The sequence below is a fragment of the Vulpes lagopus genome, chromosome 6 (assembly GCF_018345385.1).
Source record: "Vulpes lagopus strain Blue_001 chromosome 6, ASM1834538v1, whole genome shotgun sequence".
Classification (NCBI taxonomy): Eukaryota; Metazoa; Chordata; class Mammalia; order Carnivora; family Canidae; genus Vulpes; species Vulpes lagopus.
In genome coordinates, this window is record NC_054829.1 from 125,617,020 (window position 1) to 125,641,802 (window position 24,783).

General features: G+C 42.8%; 1 protein-coding gene across 3 annotated transcripts in view; it reads left to right on the top strand.

Moving 5' to 3' along the window:
• Window positions 1–7,173: 7,173 nt before the first annotated feature.
• Window positions 7,174–24,783, top strand: part of PCDH10 (protocadherin 10) — a 61,542-nt gene continuing 43,932 nt past the window's right edge. For all 3 annotated transcript variants that reach the window (XM_041757647.1, XM_041757649.1, XM_041757648.1), the window contains exons 1-4: window positions 7,174–10,791; window positions 12,495–12,553; window positions 13,119–13,225; window positions 21,207–21,512. In XM_041757647.1, coding sequence (XP_041613581.1) covers window positions 8,140–10,791; window positions 12,495–12,553; window positions 13,119–13,225; window positions 21,207–21,512 — 3,124 coding nt within the window. In that variant the 5' untranslated portion in view covers window positions 7,174–8,139. The remainder of the gene's footprint in view (window positions 10,792–12,494; window positions 12,554–13,118; window positions 13,226–21,206; window positions 21,513–24,783) is intronic.

The window sequence follows — 24,783 nt, forward strand, 5'->3', positions numbered from 1 at the left end:
TTAGAGATGAGTAAGACATAGAACCTATCCTGTAGGGCTTACATCACACATACTCTGAGTGGATGGATACAGTTAGTTTCTTCTCAAAGAAACATGATATTCTCCTCCGTCAATACTTATTATCACCATAATAATACATATTTTATTTACAGTGGGTAATTAAGTTTTCATAATCATCTTCCTTTGATTATTTCTTTCTGTATTAAAATTGTTTTAAAGTTGATTACTTCCATTTTCTGCTGGCACAAAATTGTCAAATAAATTTGTTCAACTTCGAATTTCAAGTTAAAACGATCTTTTCTAAGCAACACTGAAGAAATGAGTACAAAGTGAGAGCTGAAATTTCACGTGAGTATAACAGTTTTCCTTTTAAATCAAAGACCAGTTCAGAAATATACACAAAATAAGAACTAATATTTGCATTGTATCAAGTGGATACACTTGGTTTTTTTTCCAGCTTTTAACAAACTCTGATAAACTAAGGCAATACTTCTGGGACCATTGATCAACATTGTACTTTTCAGGACTGGATAAAGCAGAGACAGCTTCCTTTTGGACACGTTTGTTGTATCAATTTCCATTTTCAGTCATTAAAACCTACAATTCCCACGTCAGGCGCTTCTACATGAGAAAGAGATGACTGCTATAAACCATTCAGTCTAGTAAGAAAACATAATCAAGCTTGGGTTCCCCGACAACCCACACACACGTACACACACACACACACACACACACACACACAAAATTAAAAAAACTCCTCCTTAAATTAATTTGTGAATCTCTCCATAGCTCAACTCAATATATTAGCCATTTTGCCTAGAATAGAAAAGCAGTACTCTTGTCTGTACAAAATCTGGATGAACCCCACCTCTAAATCAGCTCTTTTTTTGTTTGTTTGTTTGTTTGTTTTACCTCTTAAGTAAATCTAACTCAAACTAGAAAAATATCATGGTGTAGGAAAGTAAGCCTCTACATGAGCATCAAAAGGCCTGCATATGAATTTTGTATTAGTTTTGTGAGTTACTTAAATTCTGAACATCCTTAGTATCTTTACCTTATAATGTTGAAATGATAATACCTAGAGACCTGGAGAGAGATTTGATAACTTATGTTAGAATGCTTGGAATACACTGGATGTTTAAAAGCCAATAATCAGTTTCCTCTAAAACAAAACAAACAAAACAAAAAGTCTAATAAAATATAGCCATTTTACAGTATAGCACTGCTAGACCCATTTAAATAAGACATCGTGAAAATCAAGTTTCTAACACAAAGAATTATACCAACTAGGCAGGCAGTCAAACTGAAATAGATAATTCTTTTATTGAAGTATCTATTTACTGTTTACTATTGTAATTCCAATTACTAATTACTAGTGCAATTCTCAAGTTACATTTGATATTCTTTGCATGGTGTCTGTCTCCAATAACATTTCTGAACTCTTCAGAAAATAATGCTATGGCTTGTAACCCTAATCACAATTTGGATAATCTCATTTTGTATTCATAAACTCAAGGGGCTTCCCCTTAAGAAAACAATTTATACTTGCCAAACACTAGCATTATGCTGACTGTATCATTGTCAGATAAGAAGCAAATACACTGGGGAGGAAAAAACACAGACTTCTAGACACCTTTCTTCTTACTTATATAAATTTAATCAGGGCTTGCAATTAATTTTTGAAATTGTTCTAAATCGATCTTAATGTTCAAACCCTCATTTCTACCTTTGGGCCCCATCAGTAAAACCCGCATATCACTCATGTTAGCAAAGCAGCTTGCCTTTTAAATGTGATGTCTTGTAGTTCTTATTTACAATCCTAATCACATCATTGATTTCAGTAAACTTTCAGTAAGAGTGATTATTAGTGCTGTCAAAAGCAGAACCTGTGATTCAATTTTTTTTTCTTTTGCATTTTCTTTATAAACCTAGATAATTAAGATCAAGCCTGATAATATAGTTCTGGAAGTCCCAGAATTAGGGGCTTTGGAATTAGGAGTTTCCTGTGGTTGAGTATGTAATACAGCAAAGACACTGCCTTCACTTAAAATTCTACCCACACCCTAAAATACTTATATAAGCTACAAATGGTTAAATAAAAGTGCTAGGAGTAGTCACTCATCATAACACAGAAGTAACTACAGTTTTGTTTTTTTTTTTCCCAAAGTCAAAAAACAACCACCACATAAAATTTTATCTGACTGATTTTTTTTTTCCCTGTAATTTAAGACAGCCATAAGATCTATTCTGTCTACTAAGGCCAAAATAAAACTAAGGTATATGACCTTTTTACTAACTCAGGGGTGTCTTTAACACACTAAGGAATTAAACAATGTTCTGGAAAAATAGGATAGACAAATAAGAAGAAGGTAAAAGATATTTTGGAGAAATCAGATTTTTCAATATCAAAAGCAATGAAGGGAAAAGTTAAGATGAAATCACATATTTTTTTTTCATTTTCAGAGAAAGAGGTCATGATAGAATAAAGATGGTCATTCTAAATTAGATCTACTTATTTGCATTCTGAAAGAAGGTGTGGAAGGAAACAGAAGTTTCCAAAGGTCTATTTATCACTCAAAGACACAATATGTGAAGGAGCTGCCTAGAATGTTAGTACGTTCAATGTTCACTCCCCCCATATTCAGGAAATATATATATATTTGGAACCCATATCAGACACCATTGTCTAATTTAAAAATATTCCTGGACCTCTATTGATCAATATCTCTTATAGAAAGGATGAGAGTGTAGCATCTGAACTGAAACAGTATTATTAGAAAATGATATCGTGAGCATTAGGATGTATAATTCATGTTGCTTTCATTTGCTCAGACCATTGTAAAAATCCATAAATCATTTTCTTCTTCATGTATTGCTTAAGTGCAATTTGTCATTTTGCATTAGAGGGCTGCTTCAGCTCATCAGTGCTTTTAATTCACTGTTTAGAGTTTAACAAAATGCTGGCCCCGTCTGATAACTGAAAGACACTGAAATGTGAAGCCGCACCAATATTAACTAGGTTAAACAAAACGGAGAAGAACATTTCTACTTGGAATATCAGGTAATGCTTTAATGGAATATCCAGTATTCCCAGTTCCCAAAACATGGATTAGTTTGCTCTCTGTTGAGTTCAGAGCACAGTCTCTAAAGAGTTCCCTTTAACTAAAAACGTTAGTATATATACAACTAAAAATGCATAGCACATGCTATAAATCTTTTCTAGAAACTGTAGTCAACATTCTCTAAATAGAAGAACAAAAACTAACACCGTGTCTGTGCCATTGTCTCCAAAGCCCTGCCTTCCCACCTCTTAAGTTAGGTTACACTACTACGAAAAAACCGATTTCATGGACACCCATAAGAGATGCGGTACAGTCCGGGTCCTCTGAGTTTGCTCTCTGCACTGGGAATGACAAACGTCAGGAACCATCTAGCTCAATCCTGGCCGAGTCTGGTTGTTTGAAAGACTTCTTATTGACAATTTAAATTTTTTTTTCTTCCATTTCTTAAAAAAAAAAAAAATCTCTCAAAGCTCTGGGCACACTGCAATAATAAGAGGATTTAGAAACAAATTGCTTTCAAGTCAAGTTAAATCACTGCAAACACTCATTTATCCAAACGGCTGGTTAACAAACTTGTTTCCCTCCCGCCTTTTCCAGAAAAGGGTTAGGGAAGAAAGCAACCCTGGTACCGACTTTCAAAGTTTGGAACCATGTATATAAAAAATGCATTTGTGGGATCCTTAGCACCCCCCCATCTCAATTTTTTGCTGTAACTTAGAAACCAATGAAACACGCGCCTGTGCATTATCAATCTCCTACACCAACCAGGACTTTTATGAAAACTGATTTGGGTACACCCCTTGAATTAGCAAGGACTGCTTTCCCCTTCTGATTTAGGATGCAATTTGGCCCAGATGGTTGCTGCCCTGGACGGGGAGTAGGATTGTGTTCTCTAGGTACTGGGGCTCCCTTCCCGGTCCAGGAACTGGGGGTGCAGGGTGGGATGCAGTATCACAGGATAACTCTGGATTTCAAAGAGGTCATGAACCCAGCTACCAAGGCTCTTGTTTATGCAAACCTGGCCTCACTAAATTCCAGGATCCACCGAAGGGAATGCAATAAGAGGCGTTTGGGGTTTTTTTTAAGGCTTCTGTGGGTGACAGGGTGGGGCTGTTTAAAGGTGCCAGAGCCGGCTGTGACTGCCCTGGCTGCAGCTCGCTAGGGGAGGGGGGCCTGGATCGGGGCTCGGGGCTGCTCCCCGGGCAGAGGACCTGGTCTCACCCCGAGGGTCCCGGGCAGCCGCAGGGGCCAGAAGCCAGGGACGCGAGACCTCGGGGCCCCCCCCCCGGCCGGCGTGGGCGGCGCGGACACAGGCCTGGGCGACCCAGGAAAGGCTGCAGAGCCCCCAACAGGCGAGCCCAGCTGAAGGAGAGCTGGAGCCTTCTCCGCCTTGCCCTATGCCGCTGCCGCCGCTAGGAGACGCCTGCAACCCACGTTTGCATTTGCAGAGAGCGTCCCCGGCTCCAGCACGACTGGACCCAAAAAAAAAAAAAAAAAAAAAAGCAGCAGCAGCTCCAGTGTTACAGTGGATGTAGTGATTATTTACAGGCCAATCTGGCCATCTCTCCACGCCCTTGTCCCCAACCTCTGGAAGCTCCACGGCTCCCAGCGAACCGCCCCAAGTCGGCTCAAACTTCACGTGCAACCCGACCACACCAACCCCCTCCCCCGGGTTCCGGATCCGCATTGTCATTCAGCCCACGCGTCTCTCACACGCAAACACGCGTGCACACGCGCGCACACACAAGTGTTTCCAAACGTATAAAGGGGGGGGAAACAACAACAACATTACAACATTACCGTCATTAAAAAAAAAAAAATGCTCCAGGATTCTGATGAGTCAGCTGGAAGAGCTCAAGATTTTTCATTTCAATCCCGCAGATCTGAGAAAAAAAAAAGGGGGGGGGTGGAGGGAGGGAGAGGTACGGCTGCAATGCTGCCGTTATTAATATTCAGATGCACTGTGATCCCCTTTGCATTGATCCACAGGTCCTTTTTGTAAACTGCCGCCCCCTTCTTGGCAGCAGACGCGAGGCTGAAATCCTTGCAACTGCAGCGGTTTTCTGTTGGGCAATTTGCTGCAGCTGAGAAAGGATTAGCCATTTTTGCAGGCATCTCTCCCTCTGACCGCTCCAAGGCGGGCCCCGTGTCCATGAAGGAGCCTGGGGGGTGGGGGTGGGGGCGCCCCGGCCCTGGACGCGCGCTCGCGGGGCGCACCGAGCCCTGCCTCGCTCTGCAGTCCCGCGCGTGGACACGCGCTCTCCTGACGCCCCCGCCGCGGACACAGGCCGACGTACCTCGGGCCGGGGAAGGGGCTCTCCTTTTCTCGCAGGTTGTGGCGGTGTCACTCTCGGGTCATCCATTAGCGGGAAGCCGCAGGGGACCGTTCTGTACTGTGGTATAAGATGAACACTGAACAAGGGAGGGGGGCAGCTTTAGGGGATAAACAACCCCCAGCAGCCCATGAATGAGTATTAAAAAATAATATATGCATATGCTTTAAAAATGCTTTTTTTTTTCTTTTTCTTGGATAATTGACAGTCATCTCCGTCTCTAACATTAAGGAGTTCGCGCTGTATTTTAACTTCAGGAGAACGGGATGCATCTGCCCCCGCGTCGGGGAGGCAGGCAGTGGGCCCCGAGAGCTGGCCAAGCGCATCCTTGGATATCAGCGTGTGTGTGCGCGCGCGCGCTGCGGGGCTCCGTGGGGGCTGGCACAGACCTGTGCGCCGGGCCCAGGAGGATGGATGCGGGCACCCTTAGGTGTGCAAGCGCCTTCGCCGAGAGCCGCAGCGGCACAGACCCGCGCCCCCGTGTGCGCGGCCCCTGCCCGCCCACTCGCGCTCACCCCTGCGCGAGTTCTCAGCCGTGCAGCCGCTCTCCTGCAGCGGTCTTGCCTCAAACTGGGCAACGACCCACGGGCGCCCCGGTTCACTCGGGGTGGGGGTGGGGCGGAGAGAGGGATCTCCAAATGTCAGAAAAAGAAAAAAAAAAAAAAGAAAAAAAAAGAAAAGAAAAAAAAGCAGAAAATAGCCCTCCCGGTTTTGTAGGGGAGGAGGGGCGGGGAGAGGGATCTCCAAATGTCAGGGGGGGGGAAGCAGAAAATAACCTGAGAGCGCCCCGGTTTTGTAGGGGGGGGTGGAGCGGGAGAGGGATCTCCAAATGTCAAAAAAAAAAAAAAAAAAAAAAAAAAAAAAGCAGAAAATAGCCTGAGAGCGCCTTGCAGCGCTGCACTCGGCCGGGCGAGGCGCAGGGACATCCGGGGCGCCTTGCAGCGCCCAGCGATGCTCGGCTGCCTGCGAGCCGGTCACTGATCGGGGCGCTCGCGGCTCCAACTAGCCCCCCCCCCCCCCAGGGAATTGATCTATTGGTAAGAGCGTGTGTGCACAGACACTGAGCAAGTCCAACGCGTCCGCACGTCCATCGCAGCTGCCGGCCCACATCTGGCGTGACCCCCTCGGCTTCTCAGGACCCACCTCCGCCCCACGCTCCCAGCGCTTCACCCTCACGCTTAGTTTTACACGATCCACCTTATATCCCTTAAAAAAGAGAAAAAAAGAGAAAAAAAAAAAAAGGATGCCCAACCCACCGCTGCCAGAGTCCCTTAATCAGGTAACCCCTTGCAGTCGGTTAGTGGCCTCCCTGCAACTTTCCCCCTTCCCCGTGATTTATTTCCACGATCGGCAGCAAAGGAAAATACCTTAAAGGAAAAAGAATGTTAGCGTCATTGGAAACCCCGCTCCGGAGAGAGGATGCCGCTGCCGTCGCTATTATGTTTTCGCATCTGCTGATGCAAACGGGGGAGCCTCTGTCTATTCCCTGTCGGTTCACCTGCGGCTGGGGACTGGGAACTTTCCGCGGCACAGTCCCCAGCGCGCGCCTCGGGACCTGCCGGGCTGTCCTCGCTCTCACACTCACACTCACCCCGGCCTCCCGCCCCGGCCCGGGTTGCGTCCCGCCCCCTCCCGGCTGCCGAGTGACGCGCCTGCCTGACAGCCGGGCTGGCCAATTGGCGGCGGCCCGGTGGGTGGTGCTCCTCAGCGATTGGTTGGCAGGTCGAGGGCGCTGCGCAAAAACAGAGAAGCGGAGCGCTCGGAGCTCAGAAACTGCCAGCCGAGATCACAGGCTCTGGGGCTGAAGCAGGAGGAGGGAAAGGACTGGAAGGAAGAGAGAGAGAGACAGAGAGAGAGAGAGAGAGAGAGAGGAGGAGGAGGAGACAGGGTAGAGAGAAAGAGGCTTGGGAAGAAAACAGCAGGAAAGAAACTGCTCATCACTCTTAGGGACAGGCAAAGGATGCTGGAGAGGAGCGCAGAGAGGGGCAAAACTCTGAAAGCCAAAACGTACCAATAGAGCGAAAAGAGGAGGAAAATGCCCAGAAGAACATGCATCCGGAGAAACGAAGAGAATGAAAGTTTTATGCTGCAGAGCCGTTCTGTGTTTTTCCGGCACAAAATTCTCTCGCTGTTTTTAAGCCCTTTTGCATTTGCCAGCCGTTGACATTGAGGCATGTTCAGCGGTGCCGGCTGCATCTCCTCTTCCTTCTCCTCTTCCTCTTCATCTTCCTCCTCCTCCTCCTCCTCCTCCACCTCCTCCTCCTCCTCCTCCTCCTTCTCCTCCTCCTCCTCCCTTTCCTCCTCCTCCTTCTTCTCCTCCCATCAGCAAGAAGACAAACCGAGGACAGTCTTGAAATATCGAAATTTCCTCCTTGGGATTTGCCAGCGCCGCGTTGCGCCAAGACTGTCGGAATAAAGGACGCTGACTATTGTATTATTATCTTATTAATCGGTCAGTGGGAAGATTACAGATGAGGAAAGGGGACGCCTGTCACCCTTCCTGCGCTAAGATTGAAAAATGAGGCTGAATTGGGGGAAGCCCTAAAATGAAGCAAAAGGAATAAGATTTTTAAGGACAGAAAAGCCACAGGAACACCCCCCCCTCCCATACACACACACACACACATAGGGCACTTTTATTTGTATTTTTTTTTTTTTTAGATTTTTTTTTTTTTCCCGTGGTGGTGGGGGAGGTGATTGGGTGGCTGACTGGCTGCGGGAAGCTGCTTCCTTTCCCTTTGGAGATGATTGTGCTATTATTCTTTGCCTTGCTCTGGATGGTGGAAGGAGTCTTTTCCCAGCTTCACTACACGGTGCAGGAGGAGCAGGAACATGGCACTTTCGTGGGGAATATCGCTGAAGATCTGGGCTTGGACATTACAAAACTTTCAGCTCGCAGGTTTCAAACGGTGCCCAACTCGCGGACCCCTTACTTGGACCTCAACCTGGAGACCGGGGTGCTGTACGTGAACGAGAAGATCGACCGCGAGCAGATCTGCAAGCAGAGCCCCTCCTGCGTCCTGCACCTGGAGGTCTTCCTGGAGAACCCCCTCGAGCTGTTCCGGGTGGAGATCGAAGTGCTGGACATCAACGACAACCCCCCCTCCTTCCCGGAGCCGGACCTGACCGTGGAGATCTCGGAGAGCGCCACGCCGGGCACCCGCTTCCCCCTGGAGAGCGCGTTCGACCCAGACGTGGGCACCAACTCGTTGCGCGACTACGAGATCACCCCCAACAGCTACTTCTCGCTGGACGTGCAGACCCAGGGGGATGGCAACCGGTTCGCGGAGCTGGTGCTGGAGAAGCCGCTGGACCGCGAGCAGCAAGCGGTGCACCGCTACGTGCTGACCGCGGTGGACGGGGGAGGAGGAGGAGGAGGAGGAGGGGGAGGCGGAGGAGGAGGAGGAGGAGGAGGAGAAGGAGGAGGGGGAGGGGGCCTGCCCCCCCAACAGCAGCGCACCGGCACGGCCCTACTCACCATCCGAGTGCTGGACTCCAACGACAACGTGCCCGCCTTCGACCAACCCGTCTACACTGTGTCCCTGCCGGAGAACTCGCCCCCGGGCACGCTCGTGATCCAGCTCAACGCCACGGACCCAGACGAGGGACAGAACGGCGAGGTGGTGTACTCCTTCAGCAGCCACATCTCGCCCCGGGCGCGGGAGCTCTTCGGGCTGTCCCCGCGCACCGGGCGGCTGGAGGTGAGCGGCGAGCTCGACTACGAGGAGAGCCCCGTGTACCAGGTGTACGTGCAGGCCAAGGACCTGGGCCCCAACGCCGTGCCCGCGCACTGCAAGGTGCTGGTGCGGGTCCTGGACGCCAACGACAACGCGCCCGAGATCAGCTTCAGCACCGTGAAGGAGGCGGTGAGCGAGGGCGCGGCGCCCGGCACGGTGGTGGCCCTGTTCAGCGTGACCGACCGCGACTCGGAGGAGAACGGGCAGGTGCAGTGCGAGCTGCTGGGGGACGTGCCGTTCCGCCTCAAGTCCTCCTTCAAGAACTACTACACCATCGTGACCGAGGCCCCGCTGGACCGCGAGGCCGGGGACTCCTACACGCTGACGGTGGTGGCGCGGGACCGGGGCGAGCCGGCGCTCTCCACCAGCAAGTCCATCCAGGTGCAGGTGTCGGACGTGAACGACAACGCCCCGCGCTTCAGCCAGCCGGTCTACGACGTGTATGTGACCGAGAACAACGTGCCGGGCGCCTACATCTACGCCGTGAGCGCCACGGACCGCGACGAGGGCGCCAACGCCCAGCTCGCCTACTCCATCCTCGAGTGCCAGATCCAGGGCATGAGCGTCTTCACCTACGTGTCCATCAACTCCGAGAACGGCTACCTGTACGCGCTGCGCTCCTTCGACTACGAGCAGCTCAAGGACTTCAGCTTCCAGGTGGAGGCGCGCGACGCGGGCAGCCCGCAGGCCCTGGCCGGGAACGCCACGGTCAACATCCTCATCGTGGACCAGAACGACAACGCGCCTGCCATCGTGGCGCCCCTGCCCGGGCGCAACGGGACCCCCGCGCGCGAGGCGCTGCCGCGCTCGGCCGAGCCGGGCTACCTGCTGACCCGCGTGGCCGCGGTGGACGCGGACGACGGCGAGAACGCGCGGCTCACCTACAGCATCGTGCGCGGCAACGACATGAACCTGTTCCGCATGGACTGGCGCACCGGGGAGCTCCGCACCGCGCGCCGCGTGCCGGCCAAGCGCGACCCCCAGCGGCCCTACGAGCTGGTGATCGAGGTGCGCGACCACGGGCAGCCGCCCCTGTCGTCCACGGCCGCGCTCGTGGTGCAGCTGGTGGACGGAGCCGTGGAGCCCCCGGGCGGGGGCGGCGGCGGCGGGGGCCCCGGGGAGCAGCAGCGCCCCGGCCGCTCGGGCGGCGCGGACGCCTCGCTGGACCTCACGCTCATCCTCATCATCGCGCTGGGCTCCGTGTCCTTCGTGTTCCTGCTGGCCATGATCGTGCTCGCCGTGCGCTGCCAGAAGGAGAAGAAGCTCAACATCTACACGTGCCTGGCCAGCGACTGCTGCCTCTGCTGCTGCTGCTGCGGCGGCGGCGGCTCCGCCTGCTGCGGCCGCCAGGCCCGGGCGCGCAAGAAGAAGCTCAGCAAGTCGGACATCATGCTGGTGCAGAGCTCCAACGTCCCCAGCACCCCCGCGCAGGTGCCCGTGGAGGAGGCCGGCGGCTTCGGCGCCCACCACCACGCGCAGAACTACTGCTACCAGGTGTGCTTGACCCCCGAGTCCGCCAAGACCGACCTGATGTTCCTGAAGCCCTGCAGCCCCTCGCGGAGCGCGGACACTGAGCACAACCCCTGTGGGGCCATCGTCACCGGCTACACAGACCAGCAGCCCGACATCATCTCCAACGGGAGCATTTTGTCCAACGAGGTAAGGCTGAAGCGCAAGGACCACCATCTCTCATCTCCTCCATCCGAAAGCCTCCTCTAGCCCGGCCCTTGTATCTCTGGTGCACTGTGTATTGATACTTAGGATACTCACTTCTTTGTATCTCTGTGGGGAGGGGGGGGGGAGGCCGTCCCCCACCCCTTCGTCTGTAACCTAAACTTCTTCGTGTGGTCCCTAATCCCCTGCGCTCCACCCCTCCCTGCACATTGACTTTCATCCCCTCCCCTTCCCCCTCCTCCCTCCCTCCCTTGGTGCTTTGCCACCTTGGACCTTCCCTCTTCCCTCTGGCATCCTTCCTTGAAAGTCCTAACCCCTTCTCAAAAAAAAAAAAAAAAAAAAAAAAATCTGAAAGTGGAGGGAAAAGTGCGCGGGAGGGGGGAGGGAGGGAAGAGCGAGGGAAATGCGGATGGAGGGACTTTCGGGCCCTGGCCAAGGTCTTCCCGCTCTTTGCGTTTGTCCCAGGCACTAATAAAGTCAATTCTGTTTGCTTTGTTTATCGATGCTTTGAGTCGCGCGTAAAAGTAAGCTGTGGATTGTCTGACTTTGCACAGCCGCCTAAACTCGAATGCATGTTTTAGCGAATAAGTTATCAGATCCTTGTCCTCCGACCTCGGGTTGCAGAAAAGGCTTCCGTTCGGCCCTGGACAGCATTTACAGCCGCCCTGGAAGCCCGACGCCCACACGGTGTGAATTTGAATGAAGTTGCCTTGGCACAGCCCCCTGTAAGCGTACACTAACTAACGGAAGGCTTAAGCAATTGTGACCTTAAATATATATATATATATATATATATACCTTTTAGCTGATCCTCACCTTTTGCCACTGTTCTGGGTAAATCGCTGCTGTTGGCTTTCTTCCTCAAGGAATTTGGCTTGTCAATTCTGATCTCTTTTTAAAAGATGGGGAAGTGGCAAAGTTGGAAGGAGGGAGGGAGGGAGGGAGGGAGGGGGAGAACACAGCTGATTTGTGTACAAGAGAGTTGGGGCCAGAAGAGGTGTGTGGATGGTGGATGGTGGACGCTGGGGAGGAGAGTGCACAGGGCGTTTTGGAGGGGGAAAGGTATGGGGCTGGGGTGGGGGAGTGTGGATGATGAATTCCTTTCTCGGCAGGTTATTTTATTTATTTGAGTCTCAGAGATTATTAATTGACTTTCATGAATATTTGTACAGCTCATTTGTATCTTAAGCACATTTTGAAAATAAACAACAAAATAATTCCATAAAATATCCAAACTTTTTGCTTATTGAGCGTGCTGTTTTTTCTTGTGTCAACCAGTATGCACCTGAACACTTTTTTAGGCCACTGAGGGAAAGACTGCAGAGTATACCTAGGTTGACTCTGTTAGGGACAGTAGTTTATGAGCCCTAGCTATGAGGTCATTTGCATTCTCTCCTTAAACACACACATACACACACACACACACACACACATACGTTTAAAATTGGCTTTTTATTTTTGCAATTTTTTTTTTTTTTTACCCCTTTACTGAAAATCTAGACTGAGGTGTCTCTGGATATCTCTCTCCCCTTACCCAGCAGTCACTAGCCTGAGGCCTTAGGGCAGCTTGCAAATGCATAAAACCGTACACAATTACCTAAACTAGACTCAATTCCTAACCTCAGAAGAGGACTGCTAGTTAAGCCCTTAGCATTCAAATGCTCTTGATTTATTTATTTTCTTTCTAGACTAAACACCAGCGAGCAGAGCTCAGCTATCTAGTTGACAGACCTCGCCGAGTTAACAGGTATGGACTCATTTTTTTTATCCCCCTAGCTTGGTGTATGGACAAGTTTACTACCTATGAAAGTTAGAAATTAGACGTATTATCCAATATTAGAATATAAGATGTATGAAAGCATCTCCAGCTAGGGCAGATCATAAATACTGTCTATGTTGGGGTTCCTGGACAATACATTAGAAATAGGGGTGTTTTTCATCTATATACAACTTACTGAATATATTTGAATATTTTATCAATTTATACTCTTAACACTACTTCTGATAGTCCCCCTGTTCCAAGGGTCTATATACTCTGTTTTATGACAATGATATAAACATACGCGTGGCTCTCCTCGCAGAATAATGACTAAACGTGACGTGCCTTATTAAAGGCTCCTACTGACTTCTTTGCTCAGTTGTAAAGAGTTAGGCTGTAAGGTGATGAAAACTAGCTGTTCTGCAGGAATAAAGGCCACTGTGAGAGGTCTGTGAATCTGCAGCACCATTGGTGACCATGTGGTGGCAGAAGAATGTTTTCTGTGTTTCTTCACCTTTTTTTAATTCTAATATTCACGTTTTTGTACTTCTAGTTCTGCATTCCAGGAAGCTGACATAGTAAGCTCGAAGGACAGTGGTCATGGGGACAGTGAACAGGGAGATAGTGATCATGATGCCACCAACCGCGGCCAGTCAGCTGGTAAGTGTGCTCAAAGGGCAATGCTGACTTTTATAGTTTGTTGTTGTTGTTGTTGTTGTTATTGTTTTCAAAGTAAATCTAGAAAGAGTCATGTCCTAGGTATTTTTTTTGTAGGGTTAATGTTGGTAAGTCCACACCAGGAATATGGTGTCATTCAATGTTGATAATTACATAGTCAAAGAGGATTCTAAAAATGCCCCTTTGGGTACAGTTAGAGACTTACTGTGAAATATGTTAGAACATGAGCTTATTTCTTCCTTATGTGATGTTCTTTCGTGCAATTAAATTGAAATTCAAAAACCTATAGATTTCTCACCTGGTCCAGGCCTCAGTCTTCAGTCAATGAAGGTATTATTAGACTTGTTTATGGATGAGGTAACTGAAGATGAATGAAATTGATTGACCTGCACAAAGTCACAGAGAATAAGTGGATGATGATTGGGAACTAGAATCCAAATTTCTTCCCTTTCGAGAGCGATGCATTTTGCAAGCCACTGAGTATTGAATGAGAGACGGAATGGTGATTAAAAGTCATGAACAGGCTGACAGCAAGATCTCCAATGCTGGGTTCTTAGGCTTCGGTCCATTAGTAAATATTGGATAATGTGTATTTTCTCAAGCATCCGAGAAGCTTCCTCATATTTTCCTTGCGGTCCATGACCTGTCAAAATTTGAACCCCGTGCTTATTCGTATGTGAGGTTAATGATGCCTGCTGATAGGGTTGCAACGTGATACATAGATCTTTACATTGCTTATTTATTTTAGTTTACTTTTTCCTCTATGAATTTAACCGTGAAGTTTTATAGGGTGCTGATAACTCTATTTCCTAATCCTTAAAGAAAAACACTTTGAAAAATAAAATATATGCCTTATAATAATGAAAATGATTTCATAACGGTTGGATTTTCTTTCCACGTCATTGGCATTTCAACCGAGAAGGGGGCGAAGGGGAATGGTTGATCTTTTTTCTTTTTTTTTTTTTTTTTTTTTTTAACTTTTTCTTTTCTGATTGAGTCCTGTGTCTTTGTGACACGGAGAGAAGTGGAAAGGCAGATTAACTCTTGTGACTTATAAAAACATCCGTCACTGGGCCATCTCCAAACTCAACTCTGTCCCCTCGCTCTTGAGCTTCATTTTGGTTAATGATGTAACCCCAGAGTGGAAGAGTCCTCATTTTCGAGGTAACATCAGTCCTAGAGAGCACACATTCCTCAGCACACTTGGTGGACCTCTGAAGGGTGCTGAGGCAGTGTGTCAAAGGGCAGCACCCGCCCCACGGTCGCCTGGCAGCCGTGGTTACTGCAAGCCTCTCACTTGGCTAAAGTGTGCTGTGTCTGAGGCTGCCTTAGCCTTGGGAAACACAGTCAGGAGGGGGGAGTAAAAAGGCTGCTCAAGGGTCTCTTTATATTGCTGCAAGTCATTAATATGCAGACCTAATGAGACTTGAGAACTGCCAAGAATCCCCGGAGGTCCCTGCCCCTTGCGGGCCTTCACGCTAACTGAACAGAGCATCTATTTAGTGTCTGGGAACCTGACAACAAACCAGAACTTGCCAGAAGTTTATATTTGAGTACAAAGTCCCTTTCATTTTTGGCCTATATATGGCATATGATTTATTGTTACCTTTAAAAAGCTGTACATTCAGAATTGCTCGTTCCTGTTCCTTTTTTTCAGGGGTTCTAATTTGAGTTAGCCTTTTTAAACTTCTAAGACAAAAGGCTTAATATTAAAACAGAGTATCTGCTTGGTGTTTCCTTGGGTGCATTTTATTCTTTTCCCACTCCCCCACCCTCCCTCTGCTTTGTTTTTTTTTTCTGTAGCACTCCAGTCTCAATGAACATTTCAATTAGTTTAGTTCCCTCAGACATAATGAGCTATAATAACCTAACCAAAAAGAAAGAGAAACGAATAAACATCTGCAAAAAGTGCTAAATTTGGAAGATGGATGGGAATAGAGTCTTATCAATGAGCCTTCCCAGTAGCTACTTTATTTCACAGGGACTCAGTGTTGCCATTTTGGTAATGTTTCTCTCAAATCATTTGAGATGTCAAAGCATTAAAAGGAAAACTTAAATGCCAAATTGTGTTCTGGAGAACATTTTCTAAAAAAGCAAGGCAGTTCATATTTTTCCTCAGCAGTGGCAAAAAAAAAAAAAATATATCTGCCCTATCTTTACCTTCTTAAACGTGAAAAGTATTACAGAATTAACGATTTATTTTGGTATTGCGTTGGCAGTTCTAGGGCAGCCACAACATACTGAGTGCAATAATCGCTGTTTTCGAATTGTAATGACACTCTTGTATTAAGAAGTCATCTCACCTTTGTGTGCTGAATTGCAATCAGACTTACTGTGTCTAATTTTATTGTAAGAGTGATTTTGAAGTGTTTTCTTTTATAAGTATAAAACCCTAAATGCAGAGAATTGGAATGCATCGACTTAATGACTTTGCCCAGTCCATTCTGATGTTGCGTACTGTACACTCTACAGCAAGTAGCGATAAGGTTTCCTAAAAGATGAGCCTATTTCAGGTGAAAAAGTACATCTGTTTTATTTTCTTGTGAAAGCCAGGTACTGATGATCTTCCCATTTTGTAATACTTAAGACACATTACTCATAGCGCATCTGTTTCCAGGTTTAGGATATGGGAAAAGTTCACACTAATAAGCAAATCTTACTCAGCCAGTTTTTAGGGGGAGGACACCAGATTGTGATGGAGAAATGATACTGGAATTCTGAATTCCATTAATTAATTAATTAATACTCTGAATTATCTTCTTCAGTCTGTCCCTCACTCCATGTGACATTATATACACTATTGAGCTTTAGTGCTTCACCTGTTTAATCTTCCTACCTTTGTATGTAGTCCCAATTTCTTTTTCGATGTTAGCATTATTTTGTATTTATTTATCTAGATATGCCTTCTGTTTATTCTTCTATGAATAGTTTTCTTTTTTGTTCTTTCTCCCCTACCCCCCTTGCTTTTCTCCTTTCTAAAGCCATTTGCAGTCACCAATCTTGTTCATAGAAGGGCTTTAAACACGGAGGCAGCTGCACAGAGAATCACATAAGCTTTTTCAGTTTTCTACTGCACCTGGCTCCATGTGTGAAATTCTTCGGCTTGACCACTGCTCTCTGGCATTTTCTTTCTATAGCCTTGTCAAGGTGCTTTCCGTTTTTTTTCAGGGCACTATTGATGTATTGGTTGCATTTGGCAGAAGTCCAGGGAGATGTGGTAAATCTATGCATAAACCATCACAAGAGGAAAATCTGATTAATATGGCTTAAATAGCCAAAAAAAAAGGTCAAAGTGTACCTAAAAGAAATATAGTTTCAATTTTATTGTATGATTAGAGTAAAAGATTTTTTTTTCTGATTTGCAATACTGATACAAAAATTTTAGTTGCCTATTATTAAACATTTTAACGGTCTTGCAGGTATGTCTGAGGAGATATAGTTAGTTGTAAAATTTCCTTTGCCTCGTTTATTGAATATCTGCAGTATGCATACCATTAGAATTATCAATTCATTTTTAATAATTGCGCCTTCTTAAAAGATATATATATTGAAGAAGATAACCCTAATAAACGATTCTGTTCATCTTACTTGTTATGGTTTACCTGAAAATTGTCAAGTCACTCCTTCCTGTAAATTTTAATTTCAGTTACAAGCTTAGCTTCTAAATGTGTTTATTTTTTAACTAATTATTGAGATTGATACATGACACATGGTCAAAATTTGGCTACACATGCCAAAAAGTGATTTGAATTGTCAGTATCTTCAGACTAGTGGATAAAGTACATCAGGAAATGTGTCCAGCTGTTTGCACAACTCCTGCAATAGTAACAAGACAATGTTTGATTTATCACAAGTACAGATTTCCCTTTCACAACTCCAGTAAGAATTTAGATACAGGCAGATTAGTCACTTGTAAATAAAGTGACTTTACATGATTGATTGCAAAAGCTTATTCAGATTTCTGTTGAAAATATGAACTACAAATTGATGATACAGAAAGATTTATAATTGGAAAAAATACATGATAAAATATTAGAGAAAATGGAGAAAAATATAAACATTTTGAATGATAAGTAGGGAGCAGTTTTGATGTACATGTTTTGATTTTTTCATGAGTGAATCGTGTTCATAAATACCTGCCTCCAAGCTATATTTTCCTAAAAACTATAGCAACTTTTGTGGTTATAATTTATATCTCTCCATTTTTTTGTGTTAAGTGGTTAAAGGAGGACTGGAAATATCTTCAAAAAATGAAATATTGATTTTCCTTAAGTTAATTTATCATGTTATGAAAATTTAAACATTTTTTATGAAGCCTTGGTGCACGAGGAAGAAATGTACATATAACTCTATATTATTACATTCCTCAGGAAATAGCACACATGGAGTACAGTTGAAATATTTTTGAAGTCACAGTTTTTTCTCAGTGATAACATCACTGCCTCTAAGGAACAAGTTTTACTCGCTGGTTAAAAAATATGTATTTTAAAATTTGTCTAAATATATCTTTGCATAACAGGCAGTCTATCATGTCAGCTGTCATGCCTTGTAGGACAGATTATTTCTGAGAGGTAGGAAAAATAAATAACTAGGAGAAGAAATTTCAAATAATGTGTATATGTTGAGATATTTCTTCAAAATTTCCAAAATTTCAAAACTGAGGTTTGGCCTGTATTTGTCCGCTGTACAAATCTGGCAGGTTCCGTAGTAAGGGGATTTGAATAAGAGAAACTAAAGATCAAGTTAAGTTTTCTCTTGGACCTTTTTTTTTTTTTTTTTAATTTTTATTTACTTATGATAGTCACAGAGAGAGAGAGAGGGAGAGGCACAGACCTAGGCAGAGCGAGAAGCAGGCTCCATGCACCGGGAGCCTGATGTGGGATTCGATCCCGGGTCTCCAGGATCACGCCCTGGGCCAAAGGCAGGCGCTAAACCACTGCACCACCCAGGGATCCCTCTCTTGGACCTTTAATTTGAGCTATTAAAATATTCCAAGAGCAATGTGGAAGGCATGCATTTTAATATGTCGCCTGCCCTATGATACCTGGCATTCCTGTATATCGCGTAGTCACTTATCACAACAAAACTTACACGTCTGCTTATTTGGTCATTAAATAATATATTTAATGGGACTGGTGATAAATGAAAAAAGATAAAATACTGGCTGTCTTTCAGTGACTCCCTGAAGTGAGGAATGGGAATGGGGACATTTATCTGGTTCTCAGACTATAGCGCTAAAAGACAAATGGTTTGAAATTTATTGATGTGCTATTTGTTCTTTCTCTTTTAATTTTGTTTTGTTGCTCTGATATTCTCCTAATGAGAAATCGGTACACTTGCTCTATCAGTAAAGCTGGTGAAATACATTCATGCACAATTTGTGATCCCTTATCTTTCATTCTGGTCTTATAAAGCTGTGTATACTATTGCTATGGGGATCACACTTTAAAAGGACTCATTCATAAATTTACTAAGAACATTATATACAAGTGTTTTCTTCCTTCTGTCAGGTAAAATTGTTCTTCCAACAGAAAACTTTATCATGTTTCTCATTTTTCTTGTTATGCACATGATCTATTTTCTATACAGGTTCTCAACTCATGAGAACTTGATTACATCACCTAAGGGCATTTTAACTAGCCTCTAATAATCAAAGAAGCTGAAACCCAAAAAAATTGTTAATTTCCAGAGAAGAAAATGGGCACAAAAAACGCTCTACTAAAAGTCCTTCTAATATAATCAAACAATACCTTAATAATGTCGAGAGACTAGTTTATTAAAATTTTTCTATAAGAGAGACGATCATATTTAAAAATATGAGAGGCCTTGGATACAGGTACTTGAAAATATGTGAAAGATTATTAATGGTCTCATGCAGTATATTTAAAATGATATTCCTCAGTCATGTGAAGAAAAGTTGCACTAATCCCAAATTTCACATTACATACCCATCTTCTTCAGGGTCTAATAATACGGTTCGATCTTAGTATTTAGATTAATTCCACCAACTTCAAATTTAACATGACAAATTTAATTTTCAAACAAATAACTGCTCATCATAGTTTGCCTTTTAATAACAGTTCCGTCTATCCAAAAAGTCTTTTTTTTCTCTCTCTCTTTCTCTAACACAGTGCAAACAGGGAGCACTCAGTATTCAAAATATACATTTTTCTGGTCATATAGCTTCAACCTACCTAGTGTGTCAATATTTATCAGGGACATTTTCCTTCCCTTACACTTTTTCTTTCTACATATCTCCTTGAAGAAATAGGATAACAAACTGAGCTACTCTGGTGTCTAGAAAAGCATTGACATGTTTCACATGCTTTCTTAGTCTGGTTCCTTATCCTGGTTTCAGCTCACGTTTAAGTTCCTCAACAGTTCACTGATCAGTAATTTATTTCGAGGCTTATGCATGACAATTATCAATGGAACATTATAATCAAAGTCAGACTCGGCATTATACATAGTTTAATTTAAAATAAAAAAAAGTCATATAGTGAGATTAATATATGATAAGAAGCTTCGTTTTATTTCTTTAAACATAATTTACATAATTAACTGTTCTGAACTCCAAAATACTTGTGGATAATCTAGAAGATTAATACTCTGAAAAAATATCTTCCGTATTTTATACATACAAATGTTAACATATACACACAAACAAGTAAAGCAGTGCCATCGGGGGTTTATAAACTAAAACTGACTCAAGAGTTCAAATCGCTCGTGGCATTTATAAGAAGAAACAATCAAATGGGTTCATTAAATAAATATTAGTCTGTTGATTAAAAAAAAGAAATTCATACTCATGCATTTGAGAGTTTCTTTTATACAGAATAATCATGCTTGAATTACTTTAAATTGATCCTGTTTAAAAACATGCAGAATAAATGTGTTAGTATGTTTAGAATAATATAAAATGTGATTTGGGTTTATGTACTTGTTTTTCTGGGTAGGGATAGTTATCAAAATGAATATCTAATAGTATTCTATAATGCTCAAAAACCATTACGCTTTGCTGAAGAAACTGAACTTTGAGTCATAATCAGATAATACGGAATAGTCTTGTCAATCTGTGGGAAACAATGAAACTTGAAGATGTCATTTGAAATCTTAGAATTCTCAGATTAGTAGGGAAACAGTTCTAGGTCTACTAGAACAAGTGTTTTCCAATATAGAACAAGTAATAAGGTATTTGTCAATAGTATCTGCAGCTGACTCACATTACACTTGATTACCTTGGTTTCACTAATTATAGTCATTTGTTCTGGGTTTGTCTGCAGTGGTAAATATTAAGTGGTTTGTCGTAATATGGGCTACCAGAATGTCACTGAAATATACCTTTTAGGGTCATTTTCTGAGAACCTAAGAAAGCATGCTCTTGGCCACTCCTGAAATGTTTCATTCTTTTTTTTTTTTTTTAAATCTAATCTAAATGTTTCATTCTTGTTATTTATTGGCTTGTCAACATGTGTGCCGTATTTCTGCTGAATTTCACTTTTTGTTTCATGTCCAGATTCCATAATCTAAATATCATCGTTTATACGTCACATAGTTCTGCTGTTTTTGTCTCTAAGAAACAGAAAATGTTGGATGCCTCATCATCATTAGAGATTGTGGATCAGAAAAGCTTTACGCCTTGCATTTTTCTCTGTTATGAATTTCACCAGAGATCTTTGAGTATTCACTCCTTGTCTACTCCCCTGTCCCTAGCTATTTAAATAATTTAGAGCCAGAATTTCTTTCCAGTACTCTGAGAATTTTAGAGACGTCTACCTCAGGGTCCTGTTTGCTAGAAGAGTCTAGCTCTTTGGAAAAAGAGTGCAAAGACATTTTTGGTTCCTGTGAGGTTAAGGGCAAGAAAACTTTGGCAGAACCCATTCAGCCAGCACTTTGCAGGCTCCCTGTCATCTCTCACGGTCGGGAGTCCTGTATCTGCAGTGTCTCTTTTTTCTGCTTACAGGTATGGATCTCTTCTCCAACTGCACTGAGGAATGCAAAGCGCTGGGCCACTCGGATCGGTGCTGGATGCCTTCTTTTGTCCCCGCCGATGGACGCCAGGCTGCTGATTATCGCAGCAACCTGCATGTTCCTGGTATGGACTCTGTTCCAGACACCGAGGTGTTTGAAACTCCAGAAGCCCAGCCTGGGGCAGAGAGGTCTTTCTCCACCTTTGGCAAAGAGAAGGCCCTTCACAGCACTCTGGAGAGGAAGGAGCTGGATGGACTGCTGTCTAATACACGAGCGCCTTACAAACCACCGTATTTGAGTAAGTATTACATAAAAGGCTTTATCAAAGTATTCCCTCTGAGGGAGTGAGTTCAACCTGCCATGCTTCCCAGTAAGAATAGAAGAGTTCAAGTGGTTTTCAGAAACAAAGATAAAAGTGACTCTTGGAGGCAGGCAGCACTTTGCTGTGGAGAAATGAATATACGCAACAGGAAGGCAGGTTCCTGTGTCAGGACATGGTTGTTGACAACAGTCAAACATCACTTTGGATGTTGGAAACATTTTTCAAATGTGCTTCTTATTTCCTTTGAATATTGCTCTCTTGCGTACTTGATTTCATTGTGTTTCGAAGGGCTTCGTTAAGATAGAAAAACATCTCTTGACACTGGAGTCACGGGGAGATTTCATTTTTTTTCTTTTTTTATTGATGCCAGCATTATCGCACAATTGATCCTTCTTCCATAGTGGCATTACACATTTTAGGCTAAGTTAGGAAATCAGTGCAGCTATGACTTTGACTATTCAACATGATTCAGTAATATGTTCCTATGGAGTAGAGTCTCTGATCAGAATCAGAGCAACTATGTGATGGAAAGATATAGATAAAGCAATATTCTTTATTTACGTAAAAGGTGTTCTTCTAACACGGGGACATTAAAAATTGTACTCAGCTCATTCAATATAGGAACCATATTCTTTAAGTGGATTATTTTACACAGCCACTGTGAAAATAAAATTTCGTAGAGATTCTGTAGTGTATTTCCTTTGAGGATCTTGGTAATGAAATTATCCTATTATTCTCTGCCACGTAGTTATCTTTTCCTTCTAGTTAATGGATAAATACCAGTGATAATTCAATAGTTTGGTCAAACCACATAAACTAATATGTGAAAAGGATGCAACTCATAAAAACTCAGTCAAAAGATGACTTTAATCATGTATATCAAATCCAAAGTACATGGTGTCTTCTTTCTTTCATCTTCTAGTACCAAAAAAATCATGGAATCATAAGCTAGGAACAAATACAAGGCAGATTGCAGATGTATCATTTCTTTTATGATTTATGGACTGGGAGGGAAATAGAAAAAAAAATACTGAAAGGAAAGAAAAAAAACTTGAAGAACATATATTTCAGCTCTTATGAATGTATATATGAAAGGCGCGAATGGAAGGCATTGAGGACAAGACTACTACTCTAGACACTGATAATAAGAGTAGACAAGTGTTCTATGAATAAAGGAATAGAGCTGCCATTGGATACATGCGCTGTGATGGCAATGATGATTAAACTGTTTTATGAAAGATTGCCTTCAGCTTTTCAAATTAGTTGGAAATACCTTTACCCCACGCATGATACAGTATTTTAGCATTTCAGAACCAAATAATTGCTTCTGTCTATGAACCATTGTATTGCTTTCTTTTTTGAAGTCATATAATACAAGGAGAGCACATATACTTAAGGAAAGTATCAAAATGTCTAACAATTACTATGATGAAATTTGTATGCTAAGGTCCTAAAGTTTAGTTTACATGTCTACACACATTAGTGATGTAAAATCATTACGCGTGTTGCGAGGAATCAAAGAATTCATATGTTATTTAATTAAGAAAATGGTTTGTTTTCATAATAGTCAGATATAGGAGAATAAATTACTTTTTAAAAGCTTTTTTTTTTTTTTTTTCCTGTTTTAGCCAGCTCATACCACTCTAAATTTAGGGTTTGGGATAAAGTGTGACCTGGGTGAAAAATAAGCAGAAATAGAAGTATTTTGCTGTTCTTACTTATACTCTCCTTAGTTCTTCATAGAACTTTAACTTTTAGTGTTTAATGTTATCTTAGGCTCACAATTATCTTTAAAATCATATCAAGGTTCTGATTTAATAGACGCAGTCAATTTTATGGTTAATTTGTTAGTATAAACAACAAGTCAAAACCTTTCCTGACCATTTTGCCCTAAAAATTCACATGGAGATAGTTGTTAATACTTGTATTATTTATCATCAGGAATGGAAATATTCTCATCTTCTAAACTGAAAAGCATGCCCCTTATGTAATTAAGCTGAAAACTTGACACCTACAACTTATTTTTAATCAGAATGTTTAAGTAATTATTGAGGTAGTAGTTTTCTTTTGCTGAATATGCTTTTAGTTCTTTAGTGAACATACTGTGTATTTAATGTTAAGAAAAGCAGCTGTGTATTTAGTCATTTTTGTAAAGCTCTAAAAATAAACCCTAATGAAGCTACCACTGTCATTTATAAAATGATCACAAAATGGTAATATGCTTAATAATGCAAATGAGATCATTGTATACACAAGAACGTCCCATTTCTATACTTCTGGTTGTTAAATTTAAAATTAAAAATCGCAAGAAACCAACTTCTACCCAAAAGTGCGTGCAGGCACATGTTAAAAAAATGTAATTTGTGTTTCTTTTCAATGCCCAAATTCAACTATATTTCCTTTTTTTCTTTTTAACGTGTAAGAAAAGATCCATGAAGAGTATACATGATGCATTTAGTGAAATGGAAGTAATTTTTTAAATCAGGAATAATTTTGAAAATGTCTATTCAAACTCGTTAGTCATGAGCACTTTATGATCATGCTTGCTCATATTTTCGTTATAATGTTGTAGTTGGTTAATACTCAGATTAAAAACTAAAGGGATACACTGAAAGATTGAAGAGATTAAACATGTGGAATATTGTTGTATTCAAAACTGTGTTTAGATTACCTTAAAATGCTAATGAATTTTAGCTTAGCTTTACCTTTTTTAGAGAAATAAAAAAAATAGTAAAATATCACCTTAACTTTTAATTAAAAAATAATTACTGTTTTTGATACATATTAAAATGAAACACAAAAAAAATTATTACCTGGAGTTTAAAAATAACGCCACATTTTATCGTGGAGAACTCAAGAATTTCTTTAGTACTATAGACATTATTTAAAATAACAGTCTTTCAAATGACACATTATACGGAAAGCAACCTGGATAGTCTCAGCCAATATGGAGCATAAAAACAACTGAAGTTCAAGAATAAATTGTTAAAAGCTGTAATATTAAGATACTTTAGAAAACCCCAATAGTTAAAACAGTATCTTTAATATTACTTTTGCAATCATCCTTGCTTATAATTTTGGCTTCACATTTTAAACATCATGGCTTATGACTTTTGTCAGTAAATAAGCATATCTTTTCGCTCAAATCATACACAGTACAGTAGTTAAGGTGTAAGACTTTATTACTTGGAAACTTGTTGATTTCTTGTCAATAAACATAATCAGTGCCTAAGAATTAACAACAGTC